Raw genomic sequence first — 25,217 nt, forward strand, 5'->3', positions numbered from 1 at the left:
TTCCCAGTACCCCCACCCCAAACAGCTAATGTATAAAACAGTAAAAGGTAACTAAACCAAGCATATTCTTTAGAGACATACAAGGTAAGTGACAAATTGCCACAAATGAAATGATAGTGATTGGAAGGTGCAAAAATGGTGTTTTTCTTCAAAATCTTATAGAATTATTTGAATCTTTAAACTATGTCATGTGTAGCTTTTATTAAAATGAACACTAATAAAAAGAAGACAACCCAGAAATCCTAAGGACTAGACATACCAACACTCCTGCATATTCGGTTTGTGACTGTGGCTCTGAGGACCAGAAGCACTGTTCATATCACATCTACTAACTGGAAGCAGAGCCTCCTCTTGTGGAAGACACCTGAAGATTCACTGAAGACAGACTGTCCCTTTTAGTGAAAGAAGGACTAGTCTGCTTATTAAAAGTGTGAACTTTTTCACTTTCACTCACCTCTAGTGCAAGTCAGGAGTTCACAGAAGTCTCACAGGAATAAGTTTCGACTTCATGTCCCTATTCCCCAACTGCTGGTAACTAAGGCTAGTCCTATGTCTCACACAAGGTTTGGCAGGGCCAATCCCTGACTATTGCTCTTGCCCACCTCATTAAAATTACTTTCTCAAACAGCCATCTGCACATCTCCTTTCTCCAAACCTATATAAAAAATAAGCATTTTTCCTTCCATAAATAAATGACTCCTGCTTGCCAATATAAATAATTGATGACCTGCTAAAAACTACAGTGCTTCCACATTGAACGTAGACAATACTGCGTGAAGTCAGGATCTTAGCAAATCAACAGCAATACTTGTGCTAGGTTACAGTATTTCCATCCTTTGTAATTACTGCTCTGGCTGTTTCCAAGACAGTATCCAAAGAAAGTCAGACGTTGAATCTTATCTTCTTATTTACAATCTGAGACATAACCACAGATATCCAACATTAAAGCATTTGTTCCTATACCTTGTCTACAGGTCCTAGGCTGAAGCTTTAGGGAAGAAAACAGATCTAGAAGTTAACATACCTTAAGCATATAGTAGAAGGGGAACCATGACAGGAAGAGATCAGAGAAGAATTCGGCAATGCTGAACACACCATACACTACCCAGTAGGTCAGCCACTGAGTATCATCATCCTTGTTAGGACTCTCTATGGCTTTCATTCTGAAAGGTAATACAAGAGAAAACAACATTTAGTAAGATCTCAGAGAAGCATTTACAAATATACTTTCACAGCTTGTTCTCCAGCACCGCTGAGAAACTCAGGCAAATGTATGTATGCACTGCAGCACCAACTGCAAGAGTACAATATAAAGACAATGTGAAGTCAGGAGAATTGTTATCACCACTTGTTCCCAGTCTTTTGGTCACCAGAAAAATAAGCACTAGCTGTTGCTGCCCACACATATCCAGCCTGCTAGAGCTGCCACCATGCCCCAAGATGTACTACTACTAGTGATAGGTTACTAAAGCAACCCCATTCCCAGGTTGGCTCCTGCCACCAAGGATATATCGGGAAGAATTCTCTCATGGTAAGTAAGTTCTTTTGCACTTTAAAAAAAAAAATATTTATTTTAGTTGTAGATGGGCACAATACCTTTATTTTACTTATTTATTTTTTTAAATTAATATTTCATAAGCCATTTTCTTTTTTTTTTAGTTGATTTTATTTTTTAAAATACATGACAGTGGAATGCATTACAATTCTTACTTATTTATTTTTACATGGTGCTGAGGATTGAACCCAGTGACTCACATATGCTAGACAACCACCCCACCACTGAGCTACAACCCCAGCCCCCTTATGCACTTTTAATAGCTGATGTACATCATGGGGGCATAGGAGTTTCTCATAAACAAACTCATGGAACACAGGTTAGGCACTGTTCAAAGTCCACAGCACACTGCATAATAAATAGGTGAAAACCACCCTCACAGTGTCCATTTAGTTCAGACTTCCTTGGGTCCTCAGGCTGTGGACTCTCCTCCCCTTGTCAGTTAATAACATTTCCACTTAGACAAAATTAATTCAGTGAATGGATGGGAAAATTTAAAAAAAAATAATTTTACTTTTGAATCACAGGAATTTCCTTCAGTTCTAGGAATATCCATATTCTAAACCTGAAGCTCCACAACATCTTATACTATCCTAACATATATCTGTACATTTATCATAACTAAGCTGGACTAAAACCATAAATTGAAAGAAATCTGAACTCTGTTTAGCCTTTAAGAGAGATTAACTACTAAAAAAATCATATGGCTACTCTGTAAAAATCAGCTCCCCAAAGACAGGCTGCTGAATCATGATGAGTCATCCACTAAGAAAGAGCTTGTGAAGTTAATTAGGAGCAGCTGTGTGTGCGCATGTGCCTGTGTGCATGTGACCGTGTACATGGTTGTGTTTTAAAAAAGTAACCTAAGGGGGAAAGATTACAGCTGAATGAGATGATTGCTAATGGTATGTGGAATGGATGAAGAGGCAGAAGTGATGAAGTAAGTGCTGTTTTGAACTTAGAGATTGTGCAAAAGCAGACATGGTGGCACATGCCTATAATCCCAGCAATTTGGGAGGCTGAGGCAGGTTCAAGGCCAGCCTCAACAGTTTAGCAAGATCCTAAGCAACTTACCAAGACTCCTCCTCAAGATATTTTAAAAAATAAATGTGCCTTGGTTAACCAAGACAATTCCAATGCTGCTTATTCTCACTCAGAAGTACAAGGGACTTTTCACATTCTTACTGTACATGAAGACCCATCGGGTCTCTGAGATCCCATAAGAAAGTTTTCACAAGGGTTTATCCATACTTTCCTCTTTAGTTTGCTCAGATGAGAAGCAGGAAACCTTCCAGACATCCTGAACCAGTGAACTTTTTGTGGTTTGTCCATCAACATACACAAAAGTCAATACAGCAATTCACAAATCTCTTCCCATTGCATTGTAGCATGGCCTTAAATTATTTCTGTATCTATAGGTTGCCCATCCCCAGCCTACTCTGGAATGTGATCCTAATTGTATTCCTTAGAAAAAATGTCTGATTAGCCCAGCAGTGTTTGAAGACCTCTATTCTGTATCTTGTTATAATTTATATAGTTATGTGTCTGGTTTCCAAAATGAGCTTCCCAAGCCATCCTAACTGATGTCCTCCAAATGTTGTTCCCTGCTGAGAAACAAACCGGTTTTTGCCTCTCACCCAAACTCAGCTCACATTTTCTCCAAAGAAATTATTAGGACATTCCATTAGCTAACAATGGCCCCAGCTAATTAATGTACTCCAATATCTAGCAACTGTTTTACAGGAAAAATAATCTACATTGTATTTACTGCAAATCCTCACCAACGTGACAAAGACAAATACCAACATAATTATTTTTCAGCTGTTATTCAACAATTAAAGTGATTTTCAAATATGAACACTACAATTATGAGAAGGAAGGACATAGTTCTGCTTTAAAACTGCCTGGAAATAGAACTCTTATACTACACTAATGATTTAGGATTGAGCTAGAAAAATAGACTCTCTTACTAATAGAGTAAGTGGGGCAGAAATAAACCTTCCAGTAATTTGGTGGTGAGAGGGGCCACACTTTAAAAAAGGGGCAGTGGAATTGTATTTCTGAAATAAATGATCTGAAAATCTTAAAAAAAAAAAAAAAAATTAAACTGGCTCAGTGGTTAAGCACCCCTGGATTCAATCCCTGGAACCAAAAAAAAAACAAAACAAAACAAAAACAAAAAACCAACTTTTCACTTTATTCGCTTTAAGCAGAAAAATCACATTAAATGAACTTAAGAAAGCTGATTATAGCATGGTTTGTAGCTTGTAACATGTGAACCAAATCAATATAACAGAAGGCCAAAGGAAAAGCACAGGCAAGCGGGTTAACCAAAGAATGAACATATGTGAGATTATTTTTCCTTTGTGCTTTATTTGGTTTTGTATTGCTTATCTATTTATACTTAGTTGGAGTTTTAAGTCATTACTATAATAAAAATGTGTTTTTTACATATTCACCCTGGGCAGAGCGGATACATAATTATATTTCACTTCAGGTCTTAAGCTATTCCATAATTAAACTATCAACAATATGAATTCAAAAGTTTCTGTGTGAGTACATTGGAACCCTATATAGGAATACCATAATGGAAGTAAAATAACTCAAAACTGAACACACACATTGATCATAACTTTGTTGAAATCCAAGGAACATGAAAGAAGAAAGGGGGGAAAAAAAAGTCTTACTAAGCTAAAAAAATTTTCACGGAACTTCATAATGTTAAAGCATTTAATTATTGTTTTAAACAAAACAGTTGTTTTAAAAATGCATCTCCAGTATCCTAACATCATAAGCCTATAGAAGAAAGACACTAAGAGATAGTCTAGCCACTCGGGAACCTGAGATGCAGCAAGGGGAGGTGCTAGGCTGGGGTGGGGGACTTGCCTACCTGTGTGAATCCTGGATTCAATAATCATATCACATCACCTTACCTTACCACACACACAATAGGATAAGGTTCTCTAACATAGTCATGGTAAAAGAAATAAAGAGCTTAAAAATGGAGTTACCCAAATGCTATTTATTTATCTAGATTCTGAACAGACTTCCTTGTCCAAGTGAAGGGACAGAGGTGATTCTCCAACAATACATTCTACTTCCTGGGACATATACTGAATCATATTCTACTACCTGGGACATATACTGAATCATATATTTTTACTAAGTTTCCTAGGTGGATGTGAATGATCTAAGTTCTCAACAGGCTTGTGCTCTTAGAAAGTTGTGCAGGTGATCAGAACAAACAATGCAGAACAAAACTTGAGAACCATCAGCTCAAATTTCAATTTTAACAGCACCAACCCTACTCATTTCTAGGAAAGAAAACCTAAATGACCCATATGGATGAACGGGCTGCAGTCTGGAGGCAGGCTACCCCTTTCCAACAATGAGTGAGAGGTGGAGAGAGAAAAGCTATGTTTACAAAGCAAACTGAATAATGTCTCTACTACAATTAGAATAAGCCAATATGACCTAGAACATTCACCTGAACATTCTCAAATTTGTGAAAGAATTCAAGATAAAAACATTTATTTAAATAAAGGGGCTGAGGTTGTGGCTCATTGGCAGAGCACTTGCCTGGCATGTGTGAAGCACTGAGCTTGATCCTCAGCACCAGGTATAAATAAATAAAAAATAAAGGTATATCAACAACTAAAAAATATTTTTTAAAAAAAACATGTTGTTTACAAAAACTGTACCTAAAAGCCCTATACTTGCATCGCTGGAACATCAACCTCTCCAGGGCTTTCAGTCCCTAGCTAAACCTCAGAGGAGTTCTGGAGCTGCCAGCTGGCAGACTGCAGCCATGCTCTCCTCAGGCCTGGACTACTGTCATTATATGGGTCCCCTCTCTCTAGGGCCATATCATCCTCAAGTGGCAGGCACTGATCCTTAGCTCTGAACTCCAGGGCTACACATCACATACTGCTTCTCTGGACAAACACCATGGTTTACAAGTCCATTTATCTCTGCAGACCCTTACTGTTATATTCTCACCACTGACCCAAAGCCTGACCACCTAGGCTCAGTTCTGCGGCTTCCTTTTTCTCTTTCCTAAGCCACTTACCAGGGCTTTGCTACTCTATGAAATGGTTAGCAGGTCTAAAATTTCACGGAGCAGAATCAGGAATCATAGAATACTGAGTTGGAGATATCTCAGGAATGAACAAGTTCAAAGAAAGAGTGGTATCAAATTCTAATTCATCAAACTAAAAGATTATAGAGGCCATAAATTTATATATTTTATGAGCAACGTACTATTTAAATATTCTGAAGCCTTTAAAAAAGATAACGGGGAAAGATGATCAAGATATAGTGTTGAGGGGCTGGGGATGTGGCTCAAGCGGTAGCGCGCTCGCCTGGCATGCGTGCGGCCCGGGTTCGATCCTCAGCACCACATACAAACAAAGATGTTGTGTCCGCTGAGAACTAAAATAAATAAATAAATAAACATTAAAAAAAAAAAAAAAGATATAGTGTTGAGTGTAAAAGTAGATTCTTATACACAATGGAGTTCTTTTTTTTATAATTTTTTTAATATTTATTTTTTAGTTTTTGATGGACACAACATCTTTACTTATTTATTTATTTTTTTATGTAGTGCTGAGGATTGAACCCAGTGCCTCGTGCATGCCAGGCGAGCACGCTACCACTTGAGCCACATCCCCAGCCCCCACAATGGAGTTCTATTCAGCCATAAAGAATGAAATTATGATAAATGGATAGAACTGGGGAACATCATGCTAAGTGAAATAAGCCAGACCCAAAAAGTCAGACTCAAATATTTTCTTTCATATGCAGAAGATAGAAAAAAAGGAATAAAAAAAGAGAATCTTGGGGCTGGGGTTGTGGCTTAGCAACAGAGTGCTCAACTAGTGTGTGCAAGGCCCTGGGTCTTATCCTCAGCACCACATAAAATAAATAAATAAAATATTGTGTCCAACTACAACTAAAAAATAAATATTAAAAAAAGGGGGAACTGGGGTTGTGGCTCAGTGGTAGAGCGTTCACCTAGCATGTTCAAGGCCCTGGGTTCGATCCTCAGCACCACATAAAAATAAAATAAAGATGCTGTGTCCACCGAAAACTAAAAAAAAAAAATATTAAAAAATTCTCTCTAAAAATAATAAATAAATAAAATGAAAGTATTGTGTCCATCTACAACTAAAAAAAAAATTTTTTTTTAAGGGAGTCTTATGAAAATAGAAAGAAGATCAGACCAACAGAAACAGTGCACTGTACCAAGGGAAAGGAGGAGGGGAGGGAATGGGAAAAAAACTAAGAAATAAAGTTGACCAAATCATACTAGGTGTATGTATGCATTCCAATTTTATATATAACCATAATGCATCAATTAAAAAGTAAATAAATAAAGACCAAGACAGTAGAAGGGGATCAGGGGTAAAGGGGAGAAAGAGGAGAGGGAAGTGGATAGTACTAGGCATGGAAATGGAGAAAACTACATTATATGCATTTATGAATGCCAAAATGAACCCTACTATTATGTATAAGTATAATGCATTAAAATTTTTTTAAAGAAAGGTAGATTCTAGGGATTGTGGCTCAGCAATAGAACCCTTACCTAGCACGTTCGAGGCTCCGGGTTTGATCCTCAGCACCACATAAAAATAAATAAATAAAATAAAGATATTGTGTCCAACTACAACTAAAAAATAAATATTAAAAAAAAGTAGATTCTAATTTTGTGTGAAAGCAGATGTGTTTATGTTGAAAGATCAAAAGATCAAGAATGGGGGCTGGGGTTGTAACTCAGTGGTAGAGCGCTTGCCGAGCATGTGAGAGACACTGGGTTCGATTCTTAGCACCACATATAAATAAATAAAATAAAGTAAAACACATTTAAAAAAAAAAACAAAAAACATCTATTTTTTTTTTTAAAAAGATCAAGGAAAAAAAGATAGAATACTGAGTTGGAGATATCTCAGGGATATATCAGGTATTCAGAAAGATATACTTCAAAGTTAATCCTGGGTGGTAGGATGATGGAATTTTTCTTTTTCTTTCTTTCTTTTTTTTTAAGGTCTGAGCAATGAGTATGTACTATTTTTCAATAATGAAAGAGCAAGGGAGATTTATATTTAGGAAGAAAAAAAAAGGCACTAAACTTTCTATAACTACTTCCTCCTATGAGACTAGATCTCTTTAGGGCTTTGTTAAACACTAAATGAACATCAAACAATTTCATTTAATTTCTCTCTTGAGGAAACAACTAGTGATTTTCTTACAAACAAACTTCTCTAACAACAGTCAGACAGAATCTCTTGTGTTTCAAAGTTTTAAAGGTCTTCAAAGGCTGGGCACTGTGACAGATACCTGCAATCCCAGTGAGAGGCTGAGGCAAGAAGATCCAAGTTCAAGGCCAGCCTCAGTAACTTAGCAAGACCGGTCTCAAAAAAAATAAAAAGGGGCTGGAGATGTAACTTGGTGGTAAAGCAAGCACCACTAGGTTCAATAACCAGTACAAAAAAAAGAAGAAAAAAAAGGTCTTCAAGGGCTGGGATGTGGCTCAATGGTAGAACACTTGCCTAGCATATTTGAAGACCTAGGTTCATTCCAAGTACTGAGGGGGCATGAGTGGTGTGTGGGTGGGTGGAAGCCTTCAAGAGCCAGGTGCAGTGGCATGCACCTATAGACCTCAGATGTTCAGGAGCCTGAGACATGAGAATTGCAAGTTTGAGGCCAGACTGGGCATTTAGCCAAACCCTGCCACAAAATAAAAATTAAAAGGGGTTGGGGGGTTGGGGGGGATAGCTCAGTGGTAGAGCGCCCCTGGGTTAAATTCCCAGAACCACACAAAAAAGAGTAAATAATTTTAAAAAATTTTTTAATTTAAAAAAAGAAAAAGAAATAACTAACCTTGGGCAAGCTGTTCAATCTCTCTAAGCCTTAGCTTGCTCATCTGTCAAGTAGGATTATAAACCTCATTGTGCTGATAATGAAGATTAAAGTAGTTAATACATGTAAAGCACTTAGAAACACTAAATGGCATAAGTAAGCACTAGGTAACTATTCTATTAATAGGTAATAATTTAAATAAATAAATCTCTGTTCTTCATAAAAATTAGGCAATAATTATAGCATGGTAATAATTTATTATTATCACAGGAAGGTAAGAGATTAAAAACAAGAAGACTCTAGTCCATCTAGCCAAGCATAGCTGGTAGAAGGTTTATTATCAGTTAATAAGGCTAAAAGGGGATTAGAGCATTAGCCATGGATTTTAATTATACTCCAAATCTGAGATGCTTCAAATCCCAAATGATATAACAGTAAGAGCTGGGGAAAAAAAATCCTGTTTGAAAAAAATTCAGATGCTGGTTTTTTTCAGGCCCACCCTAAAAGATGTACTTGCAGGGGCTGAGGTTGTGGCTCAGTGGCAGAGCGCTTGCCTTGCACATGTGAGGCACTGGGTTTGATCCTCAGCACCACATAAAGTAAATAAGTAAGTAAAACAAAGGTACTGTGTCCATGTTCAACTAAAAAATTTAAAAATTAAAAAAACAAAAAGATGTATTGGCAAAAAGTCTTTTCTTTGGTACTGAATTGTTACTGATATGCCCATGACTCATTGGCCAACCCTCTTCCAGCCACTGGGCCCCAGTAATTGGTACCAGCTGATTCTACTTTTGTTGACCATCTGCTTGTTCACATCTTGGCTGCTATTTTCTGACGGGGGCAAGAATCAAGGATAGCCCAAGGATAGCATTAAACATATGTGAAGAAAACACAAGTTGAGTCGAGATGTCCTGGGCTACCAATATTCACCTAAGGACTTTAGTAATATGCAAGTTCATCAACTGAGCAAACATCTGGTAGGGATGGTGATAGTAGGAGAGGCCATGCAAAGGGGGCAAGGGGCATAAGAAACCTTGTACCTTCTGCTCAATTTTGCTGTGAATCTAAAATTGCTTTAAACAATAATCTACTTTAAAAAATACTTACCAATTAGTCATCTTATAAGACCAGGTTTTTAATACTTTTTTAAAATTGTTTTTTTTAGTAGTTGATGGGCCTTTATTTTATTCATTTATTTATATGCAGTACTGAGAATCGAACCCAGTGTCTTACACATGTGAGGCAAGCGCTCTACCACTGAGCCACAACCCCAGCCCCAGATTTTTTATTCTTATATTACCATTATGCCCAGCTGTTTTGATAGAAATGGATTTATGTCTTCCCATTAACCTAGACACTACATATATACTAATAACTTCCAAATTTGTATCTGCAGCTCAAATCTCTCCTTAGCACACAAGTGCTCAGTTAAGTATTCACTGCTAAATGACAATCCCCATCCTCATTTGATTTTTGCAGTAACACTGCTGCTTCAGGAATCCTTTAATAAAGCAGTGAATCGCTATCATTGCCCAATGAAGGCTCACTTCATATGTGTAGCGGACACTGTTCACTACCAGCCATTTCTTCCTCCTCTTACTCACTCTCAGGGCTCTGATTTTGTGTGTGTACACAAAGCGGAGATGCCTTGACTCAGGGAAGCTAGGCTCCTGCCACAGGCAATGAATTAGGTTAGTCTAAACCTGTTTTGGTAATCCTAATGTCTTTGCCTACTACCAACTGACTGTGTAGCTCTTTTTTTTTTTCCCTCTGCTGTTAGGAATGTCAATGTGACAAAGTTCTCCAATGAAACAGAGATGGAAATAGTCAGGAAGACTTTGGTATATATTTTTCCTCTGTTGATAATATTAAAAAGGCTTACAAGTAAAATATTTTGTAAATGTTTTTCCTTTTTCTGTTGTTGTTGTTTTGTTCTTGATCTTGCAGCTTCCTGCTTGCCAAAGACTTGGAGGGGTGGGCATAGTAGTGCACACCTGTAATCCTAGCAGCTAGGAGGCTGAAGCAGGATTGTGAGTTCAAAGTCAACCTCAGCAACTTAGCGAGATTCTGTCTCAAAATAAAAAATAAAACCCAGATACCCTTCAATAGATGAATGTATAAAGAAACTGTAGAATATATACACAACTGAATATTACTCAGCATAAAAAGAGAATAAAATCATGGAATTTGTAGGTAAATGGATGGAATTGGAGAATATCATGCTAAGCCTTAGCCAATCCCCCAAAACCAAAGGCCAAATGTTTTCTTTGATAAGTGGATGCTGATCCATAATGGGGGGTGGGGTATAGAGAGAACAGAGGAATGTTGATTGGACCAAGGAGAGGAAAGGAAGGTAAGGGGAGGGGGCATGGAGGTAGAAAAGATGGTAGAATGAGACTAATGTCATTTTCCTAGTTACATGTATGACTGCACATGTGGTGCGACTGTACATCATGTACAACCAGATAAAAGAAAGGTTGTGCTCCATTTGTGTACAATGAATTGAAAAACTTTCTGCTGTCATATATAACTGGTTAAAACTAATAAAAAATACATTTAAAAAAAAGAAAAAAGAAAAAGGGCTGGGTATGTGGTTCAGTGGTTAAGCACCCCTGGGTTCAATCTCTAGTACCAAAAAAAAAAAAAAAAGAGCTACACCATCATGGACCATGTTGTGCACTGAGGCTATGGCCCAAGAAAAGCAAGAATTCCACTGCTGCTGGAAAAGAGCCTGGATCTCTGCTGCATCAGCCCTAAAATACCAACCTCCAGACTTCCTACACTAGACAATTCAAGGTTATTACTACTTAGGCCACTCTTAATGACTCCTGGTATAAATGGTGTGCTGTGTCACCAAAAGCTGCTGCTTCTTGCTACAGCTTGTTCTCAGAACAGCTCTTCTCTTCCTAAGGCTTCACCTATCAGTTAAGATATCCAGGTGTTTACAACTACTGCTCATGTGAAGAACCGGAAAGAGACAAGAATGCTTCATATTTCAAAGATTAGATAGAACAGATCCATCTGAGAAATGGTCCATTTCTACATACTCTTAATTCAGATCTATTTTGTTCTTGGTAAGCAAAAGAGATAAAAATGTTTTTCATATATGTATCATACAACCTATTTAAAATTTCTGTGCTCAGTTTTTGTCTTTTTTAGGACAGAGTCTCTGTTTCTGAAGTGTAACAGCAGCATTCAAAAGAAAAGCAGAGGCTGAAGATGTAGGGTAGAGCTCAATTGCCCAGCATGCACAAAGCCCTGGGTTCTATCTCCAGTTCCACAAAAAGAAAAAAAAAAGTTGTTTAAGTAATTTACAAAGTATGATAAATACTATGCTAAAAAATACACTACCCAACTTTTATATTGATTATGGTAAGTATTCTATTATTATAGCATTGAAAAATGAAAACTAGCAAATAGGAAAAGCAGTGGGAGAAAATAACTTTTTTTTTTTTTGTACTAAGACTTGAACTCCAGGGCACTTAATCACTGAACCAAACCACATCTCCAGCCCTTTTTTATATATTTTATTTAGAGACAGGGTCTTGCTAAGTTGCTTAGGACTCACTAAGCTGCAGAGGCTGGCTTTGAACTCACCATCCTCCTGCCTCAGTGTCCCAAGCCGCTGGGATTACAGGTATGCACCACTGTGCCTGGCAAACTTAACTGTCTTTAAGCTATTTCTGTCTAGTTTCAACTGAGATTTTCTTCTTCCAACAATGATAATTCAACTAAGCTGTATTTTGAGGACAGACATTATGTTTTCTTACTTAAATACAGCTATAAATTAAGCATTTCTGATGCTGCATTAACTCCGACTCAAAAGGTTATTTCTGCTTAGTAAATATTTCAACACTTTCATTCAGGTAATTAAATTTGAAAATGTCAATTTCCTACATTAGAATGGAGTAGTTATGTGTATGTGTAAATATATACATATATACGTATATAATATGTATATGTTGTATACAATGAAAAGGTGACCGTAATACAGAAGATACATCAAAAAAATTCACTTCAGAAGTTTTGTAAATATTAATTCCTACATCCTTGATACACTTGAAAGGTAGTTCCTAACAGGTTCTTTCCCAGAGAGAACTAGGAACTCGGGGTAACTCACCACAGAACATCAGTGCTGGTACATACCCAGTATTTTCAACACCCTTGACACTGTACTTAACCCGTGGATCCAAGGACCTAAATGACACTCAAGGACCTAAAATCAAGTAAAAAAATAGTTCTACTCCTAACTCACTAGCACCTGTGTGCTTGAGGAGGGAGTCCTACAAAGAAGAGTTAACAGAGACATGGAAAACTAGAACCTTGATGGAAACAAAACTAAGTAAAAAATTTTAAAAAGAATTAAATATTTAAAAAATCATTAGTCTAAATTATACCCATTGCTTAGGAACATATACTCTGTTGTACCAAAACAAGAAAACCATTAGCTGAACCACATACTTGCAACTCTGAAGAATAAAACTTTGTTGTTTTATTGTTCTTTGAATAATAATGCCTTAAACTACTGATTTAAATACAGAAAAGACCAATAGGACAAGGAACAACAACAACCAAAAAAAAAATAAAAAAGAATGAGGGGAAAATAAATGAAAGAAAATACTGTTTGGGGAAATTTTTCCTTATGTTCTTAAGAGTTCAATGACATAAAGTTAGACAATCATGACTATGATTAACTTCATTTTTTTGTTCTTGATACATTAATAAAAGTAACCACACTTAACTAAACACTTACAGAACACCTGATTCTGTGCAGTTAAACATACTATCCTCCCTGCTTCAACATATGAGAAATGGAGTCTTATAAAAGCTAAGTTCAAGGGTTGCTACAACTAGTAATTATCAGCTCCATAAAAATATGCTCCCGAACACTCACACCCAAGACACTTTACATACTGGACGTGGTTCATCAACAGCTCAGTTCCTGTAATTCACATAAAACTAAGTAATATGTCTTCAAAGCACTGACTTTACTATTAAAACTAACTGTACCTATCAGTAAGTATTTTAATTTTAATTATAAATATAATTTATATTTATATAAAATATATTTAATATATATTGTATATATTATAATATATACTATGTATATATTATAAAATATAAATAAGTCAATTACATTGCCAGAGACTGAACTGCTTTTTTGGATACACTGTCAAACAAAAAAAGAAGAAAAAGAAAGGTATGTACGATTGGTAAAGAACAGAAAGAAATCTACTTCTGGTCCATCTGCTTTTTTTATTTTTAATATGATAAGTAATGTTTAAATAACAAATATTCCAGAGTTCAAGGTAGAGTCTTTGAAGTATATGGATCATAATGTTTATTATCCTTTCGTTACAGCAGATGTGTAACACAACCACTGTGACATCCACCATGTACAGGACTGTTTTTGCCTGAATTTACCAGATATAGGGATTCTTGATAATTAAAATTGGTTTTCCTATTATCAGTGCTTCACATAAGAAGAGGGAGAATCACACATTTTAAAACATAAAAACTAATTTGCTTCTATGCCAATAAATTTCTTCCTCGTAGAAAAAAAGGTAGAAAACTCTGGGTAATCTGAAAGTTACGTGTATTTCTTCACCTTCTTCACCGTAGAGTATGTGTGCTTTCTTTTTTTTTTTTTAAGAGAGAGTGAGAGAGATAGAGGTAGAGAGAGAGAATTTTTTAATATTTATTTTTTAGTATTTGGCGGACACAACATCTTTGTTTGTATGTGGTGCTGAGGATCGAACCCGGGCCGCACGCACACCAGGCGAGTGTGCTACCACTTGAGCCACATCCCCAGCCCGAGTATGTGTGCTTTCAAAGCAAGGGAGAAGACCAAAAGAGCGAGAGAGATAAAGGAAAGAATATGGATCATAAAATACTTAAACAATGCTTATTTACTGTTTATACCATGGGCTCCCACAAAAACAAACCCATGAGACAGCTAGAGGTCAATATGATTTTTCAATATCTAGAAAATAATGGCCAGGCACAGTGACACACACCTGTAATTCCAGAGACTTGGGAAGCTGAGATAAGAAGATCACAAGTTTGAAGCCAGCCTCCACAATTTAGCAAGACCCCATCTCAAAATTTTAAAAATTAAAAAAAAAAAAAAAAAAAGACTGGGGTTATAGTTCAGTGGTTAAGCACTCCTGGGTTTAATTCTCAATATAGAAAAATAAAAAGACAAATAAAAAATATCTTCTAAGATGATTATGTAAACACAAGAAGCACATACCATCCTCCTTTTTTTAAAAATATATTTTTGTAGTTGTAGATGGATACAATATCTTTGTTTTTATTTATTTATCTTTATGTGGTGCTGAGGATTGAACGCAGGGCCTCACAAATGCTAAGCAAGCACTCTACCACTGAGCTACAACCCAGCCCCACTCCTTTACTTTTTAATATAGTATTTTCCCATAATATCCAATGACCAACAAAATAATAAGCATACTATACAGTAAGTTAAATTCACAAATTCTAAGACAACCTAGTTAGTAGAATTCTACTAGGACAACCCTGTGTCAATAAAGTTAATTGCTCTATAAATATATTATCTATGTTAAGTATGGTATTATAAAATTTAACTTAAGTATCTCACAACTTAAGTGGGAAATAATTTACTCTACCCTTTCCTAGGTAAGAGGGCCACATCAAGAGGCAGTCTAGAGTTACTTCTGACATGTAAGTGATCCCTTAACTTGATCACCCAGCCTAACTATCAGAAGCTGCAGGAGATATATATATATATATCTCGGCCATGTGACTAAGAGGGACTGATAATAAGCTCTACACCCAGGAATCAGAAGAATGAGCTAGTGACAGAATGAACTCAGGGCAGGTTTCTATTTTTTAACTACTACAAAAATTAATTTCATTAGCAATTTTGAAATTGTTCTTAAATTTCTGTTACAGTAATTCTTTATTCCTCAAAATTAATTCATTGCTAATGTTGTCAATAGTCTTTAAATACCTTAAGATCATATTTGTACTTATACTTGTTTCAAATGCTGTATGATGAGATTAAGTTGAAAAGTGAAATCTCATGCAAAGTCAGCCCTGAGAAAGATAACTTCAGGACAGAGAGGAAATGAGAAGATGGAAGGAAGGACAAATGAACCAAATTTCCATAAGTTCATAGTGGGGCTGGGGCTCAGTGGTAGAACGCTTGCCTAGCATGTGTGAGGCACTGGGTTCAATTCTCAGCACCACACATAAATAAAATTTAAAAATAAACTAAAAAAAAAAAAAACTAAAAAAGGTTCATAGGGAACATTCTAGAACAGAGTATAAAAAATGGGATTCCTTCCATAGCTTCTTGAGAACCCAGAAACTCAGATCATGAATAAATAATTTAAATCATTTTATTTGCTTCTCAACATTTTCTTTTCTTTATGACACAGGCCAGGGAGAAAAAAAAGTCCCAAATTATTGACTACAATTAATCTTTTTAAAAAAAGGCCACAAATTATTTATTATAAGAACATCTTATTATTTTTAGTTTTCTCCACAACACCTTTATCTTAAAATAGTTCAGCAATAATTAGCAGTAATACCAAGTGAAAATACAGCCAGGAGGAAAATGACAAAAGTGAAATGTTTAGGATTTCAGTATTGCTTAAGGGTACAATTTGCAGAATGCCAAAATATATTTTTGGTCAAAGTACACAGTCAGCCAGAAGGCCACGTTTGCTTCTGTTTCGTAATGTGCTTTGTCATCTCTAAGGCAAAACATGGACATGCTTTGCTCTGCTCTTAAGCACTTTAGCAAAGAACATACAGAGAGAAAAGTTAGTGTAAAAGGAACATAGCAACTTAAGTAGAAAACGTATCTGTTCCCAAGTTCTCATGCGTGAAAAAGAAGAAAACATAAGTTCATTACAGGTTCTCAGAAAACACACACAAAAAAACAAATACACCCCTTACTAATGACTCCAAGAAAAAGCTACAAATGCACATCCTCCAGTACCAGGAAGAAGGCTTAGTTCTGCTTCAGAGGACTGGCTGCAAACAGAAAGTGTCTGATTCACAAGTGTCAGTCACACCACGATGCTGCCATCTCAAACACTCCTCTGGGTAATGAACCTATTGAGGACTCTGTCATTGCAAACAATAAACAAGTAGATGGCCACTCTGTTTAACATATGTTCCCTAAAATGTATTCTCACTTTAACTGCTATGCATCACTAGCTAAAAAGGTGATGTAACTTTTATTTACGGTTACTATATTACAACTCTTTTTTAAAAACTTTTTGCATTACAACTCTTATAAATATTCTGACAGTGATTTTTTTAAAATTACCCCCTCAAATCCCCTTTCTGATCTGACCAAATAGCTCCCATTGACATATGTTACCTCTTGACACAGAACTAAAGGCAAGGCTGCATCCTTTTAAGAAATCCAACTCCATGTGCCATTTTCATTTCAGATAGACTTGAACTAGTAAATCAGAGCAAGTCTCTGCAAATAACTATACAGATTGCTGCCATCATAAATCAGAGCTACATCAGATCCAACAACAGAAGTAAATTATTAGTAACATTGCTAATGTTCACAAAACACTGCATATGTTTTTGTAGGCACATATGTGATTTGGAAGGGCAACACCTTATTTGAGAGGAAAATATGGTGCAGGAAGGTAATGTGTTGACACAGTCATTTGACAAAAGAAAAACTTAACACCAACAGTTCAATTTTCTCCTCTATGAAAGGTCATGGCATGTATCTGCAGGACAAAGAGCCACGTGGGAAATAGTATAACATAAAAATTTAAAATACTGACTTTGGAACCGGCATGCTGGTATACCCCTATCACCCCAGTGACTTGGGAAATTAGGCAGGAGGATACAGGTTTGAGGCCAGACTCAGCAATTTAGTGACACCTGGTCTCAAAATAAAATAAAGGAGGCTGGGGACACAGCTCATTTGTAGGGTGCCCTGGGTTCAATCACCAATACAAAAAAAAAAAAAAACTTGGGAGCCAGTCTTCTTGGGTTCAAATACAAGTTCCACCATCAACTAACTGTGAGATCTTGATCAAGTTACTTGTTTCCTTGCCTATAAAAGTGGGAATAATCATAGCACTTACAATAGGATTGATACGAACACTAAATGAGCTATAGTTGTAAAGTCCTTACACAGGATATATGTGTCTATTAAATAAAATGCTACACACGTGTCCAGCAGCCATGTAAAGAGTTAAAAGCAATAAAATCCTTTATACTGGTGGCTGGGTTTAAAATGGGCTGGTGAGGAGCTGAGGTGTGGCTCAGCGGTAGAGCGCTCACCTAACACATGCAGGCCCCTGGGTTCTATCTCAGCACCACATAAAAATAAACAAAATAAAGGTACAAAAAATAATAAAAATAAAATGGGCTGGTGAAAGGCACACACAAAATAACTCATCACTGAAGTGGGTATGAGATTTCAAATGTTTCCAAACATTAAATTAAATGTAGATTCTACAGTGTTGGACTCTAAACAAATTTGATTTTTCCAAGATTTTCAATAAAATATGCCGAAATATGCTTCTACATTCCTGTGTAGTTACTGTGGACTCCAAACCATGTCTGGCCTATGAGTGACCTTGGGAAACACACTTCACCTTTCTGTCCCAGTTACTGTCATTCAAAACTAAAAGGGGGCTGGGGATGTAGCTCAGTGGTAGAGCACTTGCCTGGCATGTGCAAGTCCCTGGGTTAAATCTCCATTATAGCAAAAAAAACAAAACAAAAGGAATCAAAATACACATCTGACCTCTAAGGCCCAGGAAGGCAGCAATCTGATTCATAAGAAAAATATGAGATAAAAAAATGAAGAGCGATAGATGATTTTGCAGAATTTTAAACAAGGTTGCTAGGTAATACAGAAAGCAAATCTCCCTTTCCTCTCATTGCAGGGAAAAAATAAAAATAGAAAATCAAATCATTAGTGGACACTGCCTCACAATTTTACTTGAATAAAGAAGCAGGGACAGAACTAATGTTCCCTGATTGATCCGGCACTCACACTCAAGGACTATCCTGGGGTGGGGGGGTATTACAGTTTGGATCTGGAATGTCCCCCCAAAGGCTATATGTTGAAGTTTTGGTTCCCAGCTGTGGCACAACTGGGAGATTTACCCAAGCAGATTATTCAAAGTGGAAACTTCAGGAGATAGGGCCTAGGTGGAGGAAGCAGGTACCTGGGCATATGTCCTTGAAGGTTGTATCTTGTCCTGGACCCTTTTTCTTTTCTCTTTTCTCTCTCTCTGCTTCCTGGCCACCATCAAGTGAGTAGCTGTGTTCTACCAAGGGACCACAGACTGAAACCTCTGAAACTCTTGAGCAAAATAAATCCTTTCACTTTTAAGTTAGTTTTCTCAGGCATTTTGTCACTGTGACAGAAAGATGACTAACATTGGGTTATCTCTGTCTTAGGCAAAAGACTTTGTAAACATAGGTACAGCACAGCAACACATTCCCTAGAGATCTCAGAGAAAAGACACTTATTTGAGCAATGCCATTCAAAAGAGGGCTGCACCTCTTTTGAAAGGCCACAAAGTATGTGATTCCATTTATGTGAAATGTGGAAAACAGGCAGATCCATATAGGCAGGAAGTAAACTAGAGGTTTCCAGGACCTGGGATAAGAGAAATGGTAAAAATTGTTGATGGTTTCCTTTTAAGGTGATGAAAATGTTTTAAAATTAAATAGTGGTGATGTTTACACAACTCTGTAAACATAATGGCCAATGAACTGTATACTTTAAAAGGATAGTATGTAAATTATAGCTCAGTAATAGGGAAAGGGCAGGTCTATCTTTACAACAGAGGGAACCTATTGTTATCCAGTAGTGTGCCTTCTCTTATCAGTAAGTAGAAGTAATTTCTGTCAACAGTTCTTGATAATGACAAGGCTGGAATTAGATTTCCAATTGCCTATACAGGATGATCAAGAAGTCTGGAAACACAGCGGTTGGGGAGTAAAGGCCCTATACTCAAGGAGCTCAAAGAGAAATTATATACATGGAAAATAGGAATAACCAGTAGGAAGGACATGAACAATAAGGCCCTGGTTGGCCAACTGCAGTGGCACATGCCTGTAATCCCTGCAACTCAGGAGGCTGAGGCAGAAAAATTGCAAGTTTGAACCAGCCTCAGCAATTTATTGAGACCCTTGGCAACTTAGTGGGACCCTGTCTCAGAATAAAAAATAAAAAGGACTGAGGATGTAGCCCAGTGGTAAAGTGCTCCTGGGTTCAATCCCCAGTAAGCAAGTAAATAAATAAATAAGGCACTTGTTGTCCCCAGTGATCACTGAACTAGCCTTTAACTGTCTACCTGCTCCAATATTGAGTGAGGACTGCCCTGGAGCTGGGTACACCTGAGTCTCACCCATGAGGGTGAGTGATGAGAAGTTAGGAAGTCAAATCAGCTTTTCTGAATTTCATTTCTGCAGGCTCTGGGCCCAGTATCAACCATTGTACACAATCTGTGTACTGCTCCCTATGATGGTCCAAAGAGAAGAAACAGCAAGAATAAAAGATGAAAGGTAAGGAAAGAAGGAAATACACTTCTGGCAAGAACTTAACAGGATAGGGCTGGGGGAGTAGCTCAGTGATACGCCCCCAACATGCCAACAAGCATGAAGCTCTGGGTTCAATCCCTTGCACTTAAAAAAAAAAAAAAAAGGATTACCCACTCCTTACAGAAATTATAGCAGTCACTTACATTTTACCTTACCTAAAATGTAAATCATGTCACATTACCTCCTATTTAATACCTATCTGAGGCAATCAAGAAAAATGCAAACTCCGTACAACCATCTGGAATGAAATGTGCTACACCTGGTTCTCTGTCCCAGCCCTCCCTACTGGTACACCTATATCTCCATGACACCTCCCTCCCCACTCTTCCCAGTCATAGACCTGCTGCCTCAGGGCCTGGCCCATTTCACTTCCTCTGCCTGGCTCTCCCCTTAGCTGGCCCCTTTACAACTCAAACAGTACCTCACATAAATATCCAAAGAGAGTCTTCCTGTCATCCTCTACCACAATACTCCCTATTCATTTTCTTTGAGGGGCTTACCACATTGTCACTATTTATCCAAGCAGATTATTCAAGACAGAGGCTGGGAACCTGTAGCTCAGTAGTAGAGCACTTGCCTTGCATGTACAAAAATTTGAGTGCAATCCCCACCACCATCAAAAAAAAAAAAGAGAGAGAGAGAGAAAAAGCACACTCCCTGCCACATCTGAAGTGCTATTACTACAGTGCTAGCATTTGATATTTGTTAAATAAATAAACTGTATTTTTTAAAATAACTGGGTACAGTGGCATATGCCTGTAATCCCAGCAACTCAGGAGGCTCAGGCAGGAGGATCACAAGTTCAAGGACAAGCCTCAGCAACTTAGTAAGACCCTGTCTCAAAAAAATAAAAAGGACTAGGGATGTAGCTAGTGGTAAAGCACTCCCGGATTCAATTCCTAGCATCAAAAAATTAAAATGAAAAAAGAACAAAAATAACTGGCTGGGCAACATAATGAGAATTATGAAAAGCACGGAGAATATAATTAGAGTAAAGATAACTGCTAAGGTCTGAATGTTGTTTTCTCTCTCAATTCATATGTTGGAATCCAACACCCAATGTGTTCATATGAAGAAATGGGCCTGTTAGGAGGTGATTAAGTCATGAGGGCTGAGCCCCCATGAGATTAGTGCCATTATAAAAGGAACTATTTGCCACTTCTGCCATGTGAGGATGCAGCAAGAAAATGTCATCTTTGAAACAGGAAACAAGCCCTCAACAGATACCAAATCAGCTGGGCATGGGTCTTGACTTCCCAGCCTACAGAATAGTGAGCAAATAATTTCGGTTGTTTAAAAATTACCCAGATTGGGGCTGGGGTGTAACTCAGAGGTAGAGCATTTGCCTAGTACATGGGAGGCACTGGATTTGATCCTCAGCACCACATAAAAATAAATAAATAAATAAAATAAAAGTATTGTAGCCATCTATAATTAAAAAAAAATTTTTTTTTAAAGTCACCCAAACTAAGGTATTTTGTTAGAGTAGCCCAACTAGACTAAGAAAGTGATTACAGGTCATGTTTTAAGATCAATGATTTGAGTGCTACTAGAAACCACCATTTTCAAGGACTTTCTTTCTTCTGGACAATTATACAATCACACTGATTAAGCAACAAGCAACGAATAGAACTACTTATAATGATTCTAACGGCCTGAAAATTTACTAACTAGGAGTACTCTTATTGTGCATACACTCCCAGTTTTCCTTGAGTCTCCTGCACAAAAGAATTCCAGGTAGGCTTCTGGATTATTCACAGGGTCAGTAAGCCATTCCTCTTCACATGCAAAAAGCACAGGTTATTACCACCACTGTATGCCAGGGGCTCTCAACATTGACTGAATATTAGAATGCTTTAAAAATTATAAAAGCTTGAGGAACTTTTAAAACCCCCAAAACTTAGGACATACCTCAGACCAATGATACAAGAATCTATAGGGGTTATGATTCAGGCATTCATGAATAACAATCAAAAAATACTCATTAAATATAATTTCCTGGGCTGGGGATGTGGCTCAAGTGGTAACTCGCCTGGCATGCGCGGGGCGCTGGATTCGATCCTCAGCACCACATAAAAATAAAAAAATAAATAAAGATGTTGTGTCCACCGAAAACTAAAAAATAAATATTTTTTAAAAATTCTCTCTTAAAAAAAAAANAGCCTCAGCAATTTAGCAAGGTTCTAAGCAACTTAGTGAGACCCTGTCTCAAAATAAAAAGGGCTGGGGATGTAACTCAGTGGTAGAGTGCTACTGAGTTCAATCCCCAGTACTAAAAAATAAAACCAGAAGAACTACATGTAGCACAAACAAAAAGAAGGTGGTAAAGGAGTACACTACAGGATTATTTTGTCTGTTACACAGTCACAGCAACGTGCAAGCCATTTTGAATCAGTTGCCTACACACTTTCAATACACCATCTAACAGGAGCTTAACTTTTAAGGAAAATTGTTATTATTGTATCTTTTACCTAATTGAAAGCAAAACCAGTTTTCCTTATCTGATTTCAGGAACTCTTAGTATATGTGGAAAACCTGGTTTGTGCATTAGTAGATAATGCTGGAGAGGATAAAAGCTCTTTTCAATTTAAAAATTAAGGATCTCTAGTTTTACCAGCAGGCAGTGTCCTGAAAGTAAGCTAGAGTTTCTACCATATGACTAATTGTCTATACCAGTCTAATACACTAACAACTACTTATGCAACTGCAGTTTATTAGTTCAAATCAGACCTATTTCTAAAATGTTTCCTCCCTTCTAGTCATATATTAAATTCTAGCCTGACCAACAATAGACACAATGTATAATAATGTGTTATCTGTCTCAGCTTCTCAGCTGAAAATTTTTTCTCTTTACTTTTATCCCTACAGATAGGGAAAAGTTCCAGAAATCAGCTGAATGAAGATAAAAGCCAACCAGCTTTCTTCCAGAATAAAACAAAATGCATTTGTGGAGAGGAATAATTCCTATTTGAATAAGTGGCGATAATAAAATGTAGAGCATTTTCAAAATAAACACATTATAAAATAAAAACCTCATTAGTTCCCAACCTTATAAGATTAATTTTTAATTTAGTTTAATTACAAAAATGAGTCATTTATACAATCAAGGAGTTACATTATGGATGCATTTTATAAGGTTTGTTAGATTAAGCATTTCCCAAGTTTACTGGTAATACTGGCCTTTTATAAAATCAAAAAGTTAAAATTCTCCCTCTTGTCTGAATTAATAATTCTCTATGAAGAAAGTCCTAATTGATGGGTTTTGCAGTCTATTTACATAGACATGTGGTGAAATGTCCATGAAAATGATTGTTGGGGAAAAGCAATCAGCTCCCTATACCTGTTTCGATCTCCCCATTAGAAAAAGTAGGATGTCTGAGATCTATCTAACACACCCATTTGTACATGCATATGAGAGTGTATACACCCTCCCAGTACAACCTGATGAAAAATACCTTTCCTATAGTTTCCTGATCAAGAACCAAGTTAAGGCTCCAAAATGTGTAACCTTAAGCAGTAGGTACTACCTCTGGCACTTTTTTACTGCTCTCTTGGAAAATGGGGATAGACAGACAGAGATATATAGGTATTCTACTACAGCAGTCTTAAATGGAGAAAGGGAAGTGGACAGGAAGAGATGTTTGCAAGGGTGAGCCACTTACGAGACATAAGCTGGGTAGCCAAATCCTATCAGGTTGCAGAGGAGAGAGGCTCCATAACCGAACACCAGGTACAAGGCCACTAGCCCGATGACACCTTGAGGGAGACATAAGATAAGAGAAGTGGGTCGGATGGCAAGAGGCGCGTTCAAGCGGGGCAGCCCCTGTCCAAACCACGGGACTTGGCCTATTCTAGGCGTTTGGCTCCACACTCGATTAAACGAGAAAAACAAACCACACGAAGGTTGGGCCTGCGCCTCCGTGGGGCGCTGCCTCGGTTCTAGGGATCCCGGGCAACCCCCACCTCCGTGCCTTTCCTCCCTCCCTCGGGTTGTTCCCGCCTCTCCCAGTACCCACCCCGGGGCCCGAGAGGGCCCGGGGAAGCACCCCGCCGGCCGTCCTGCTGGAGCCCCGCCGCGCTGCGCAGCAGCGAGAAGCTCGCTCTGCCGAGGGTCGAGAAACTGGGATTCCCTCACCTGCTCGCGGTCCCGCCCTACCAAACCGGAGACTGCCTCTACCGCGGAGCTCTGGTTAAGGTCTGGACACTACCATTTACTTCCATAACGAGCCAGCTCGCAGGGCCCCGGCGCTCGGCGCGAAACCCGCGCAGGTCCACCGAGACACTCGCCCAGCCGCGGGGACAGACACGTCAGCGCTGGCCCTTTCCCGCTCCCCGGGAACAGACGCCACCTTTCCTGCCCCGCTACCTGGTCCGCAGGCAAAGGCCCACGACCCCGCAGCCCGGGCTGCCCAGTGCTTTCTAGACCAGCTCGGTCCCCAAGGATGCTGCTCGCCCCGTCTGCCTTGGAGGAGCACTCGCCCGGCGTCTTTTCCCAGCAGCTGGTGCAGGACGAGTTCAGTGCCCGGCCAGAAGCAGCGACCCTNCGGGCGGGGAACCGCTGAGCGTAAACGCGTCTCCGGGCGCGTGCCCTGCTCGCCCCGCCCGGCCGGTACGGCCCCTCTCCCTCCTCCGCCCCGCTCTCGACCGCAAGCGCCACGCCCTGGACACGCCAGGCCAGCATCTTTCCCGGTGGAACCCAGCTGTTAACAGCCTTAAACCAACTGGGCATAAAACGAGTGAGGGAAAGGAGGCGTATTTTGTGTCTTTTGTGGGTTCATTTCTGAAATCCGGTTAGTACAAAAAGACCTAAAGGAGGCAGAGGTCCTTGTTGAGCCTGCCTGTGATTTAGTGGGACTGGTTTGGTGTACCTACACCGCCCTGCTAAACCTGCTAAGGTATTTTTAATTTAGAAATGGAAATGTAAGACCATCCTGAAAGAACTCTGGATGTAGGCCTGTTCTCTCCTTATGCCAGGATTCGGCACAGTTTTCTCACCTACAATTGATAGTCTGCTTGAAAAGACCTTTGGTGAAAGCTAACACATTCTCCTCTAAGGCATCCCTTTCCCAAGTACTACACTTCTGAAACCTCTTGGTGGGCTTGCTTTGGCTTGATATCCGATATCCTGGAAATGATTACAAACCCTCTCAGTGGAAACAAAAGTCTGTACCTCTTACAAACACAATTACCCTGAAGAATAAAAAGATTGTAAGGTCTA

The 25,217-nt window shown here is 38.3% G+C and overlaps 1 protein-coding gene across 1 annotated transcript in view; it reads right to left on the reverse strand.

Moving 5' to 3' along the window:
* The window catches only part of Reep5 (receptor accessory protein 5), a 60,987-nt gene that overhangs the window by 24,296 nt on the left and 11,474 nt on the right, over positions 1-25,217 (reverse strand). The window contains exons 2-4 of the mRNA XM_048811868.1: positions 24,366-24,699; positions 23,662-23,755; positions 1,025-1,163 (exon numbers count right to left, since the gene is read on the reverse strand). Of these exons, the coding sequence (XP_048667825.1) occupies positions 1,025-1,163; positions 23,662-23,755; positions 24,366-24,699 (567 nt within the window). The remainder of the gene's footprint in view (positions 1-1,024; positions 1,164-23,661; positions 23,756-24,365; positions 24,700-25,217) is intronic.

The sequence above is a fragment of the Marmota marmota genome, unplaced genomic scaffold (genome assembly GCF_001458135.2).
Source record: "Marmota marmota marmota unplaced genomic scaffold, marMar, whole genome shotgun sequence".
Classification (NCBI taxonomy): Eukaryota; Metazoa; Chordata; class Mammalia; order Rodentia; family Sciuridae; genus Marmota; species Marmota marmota.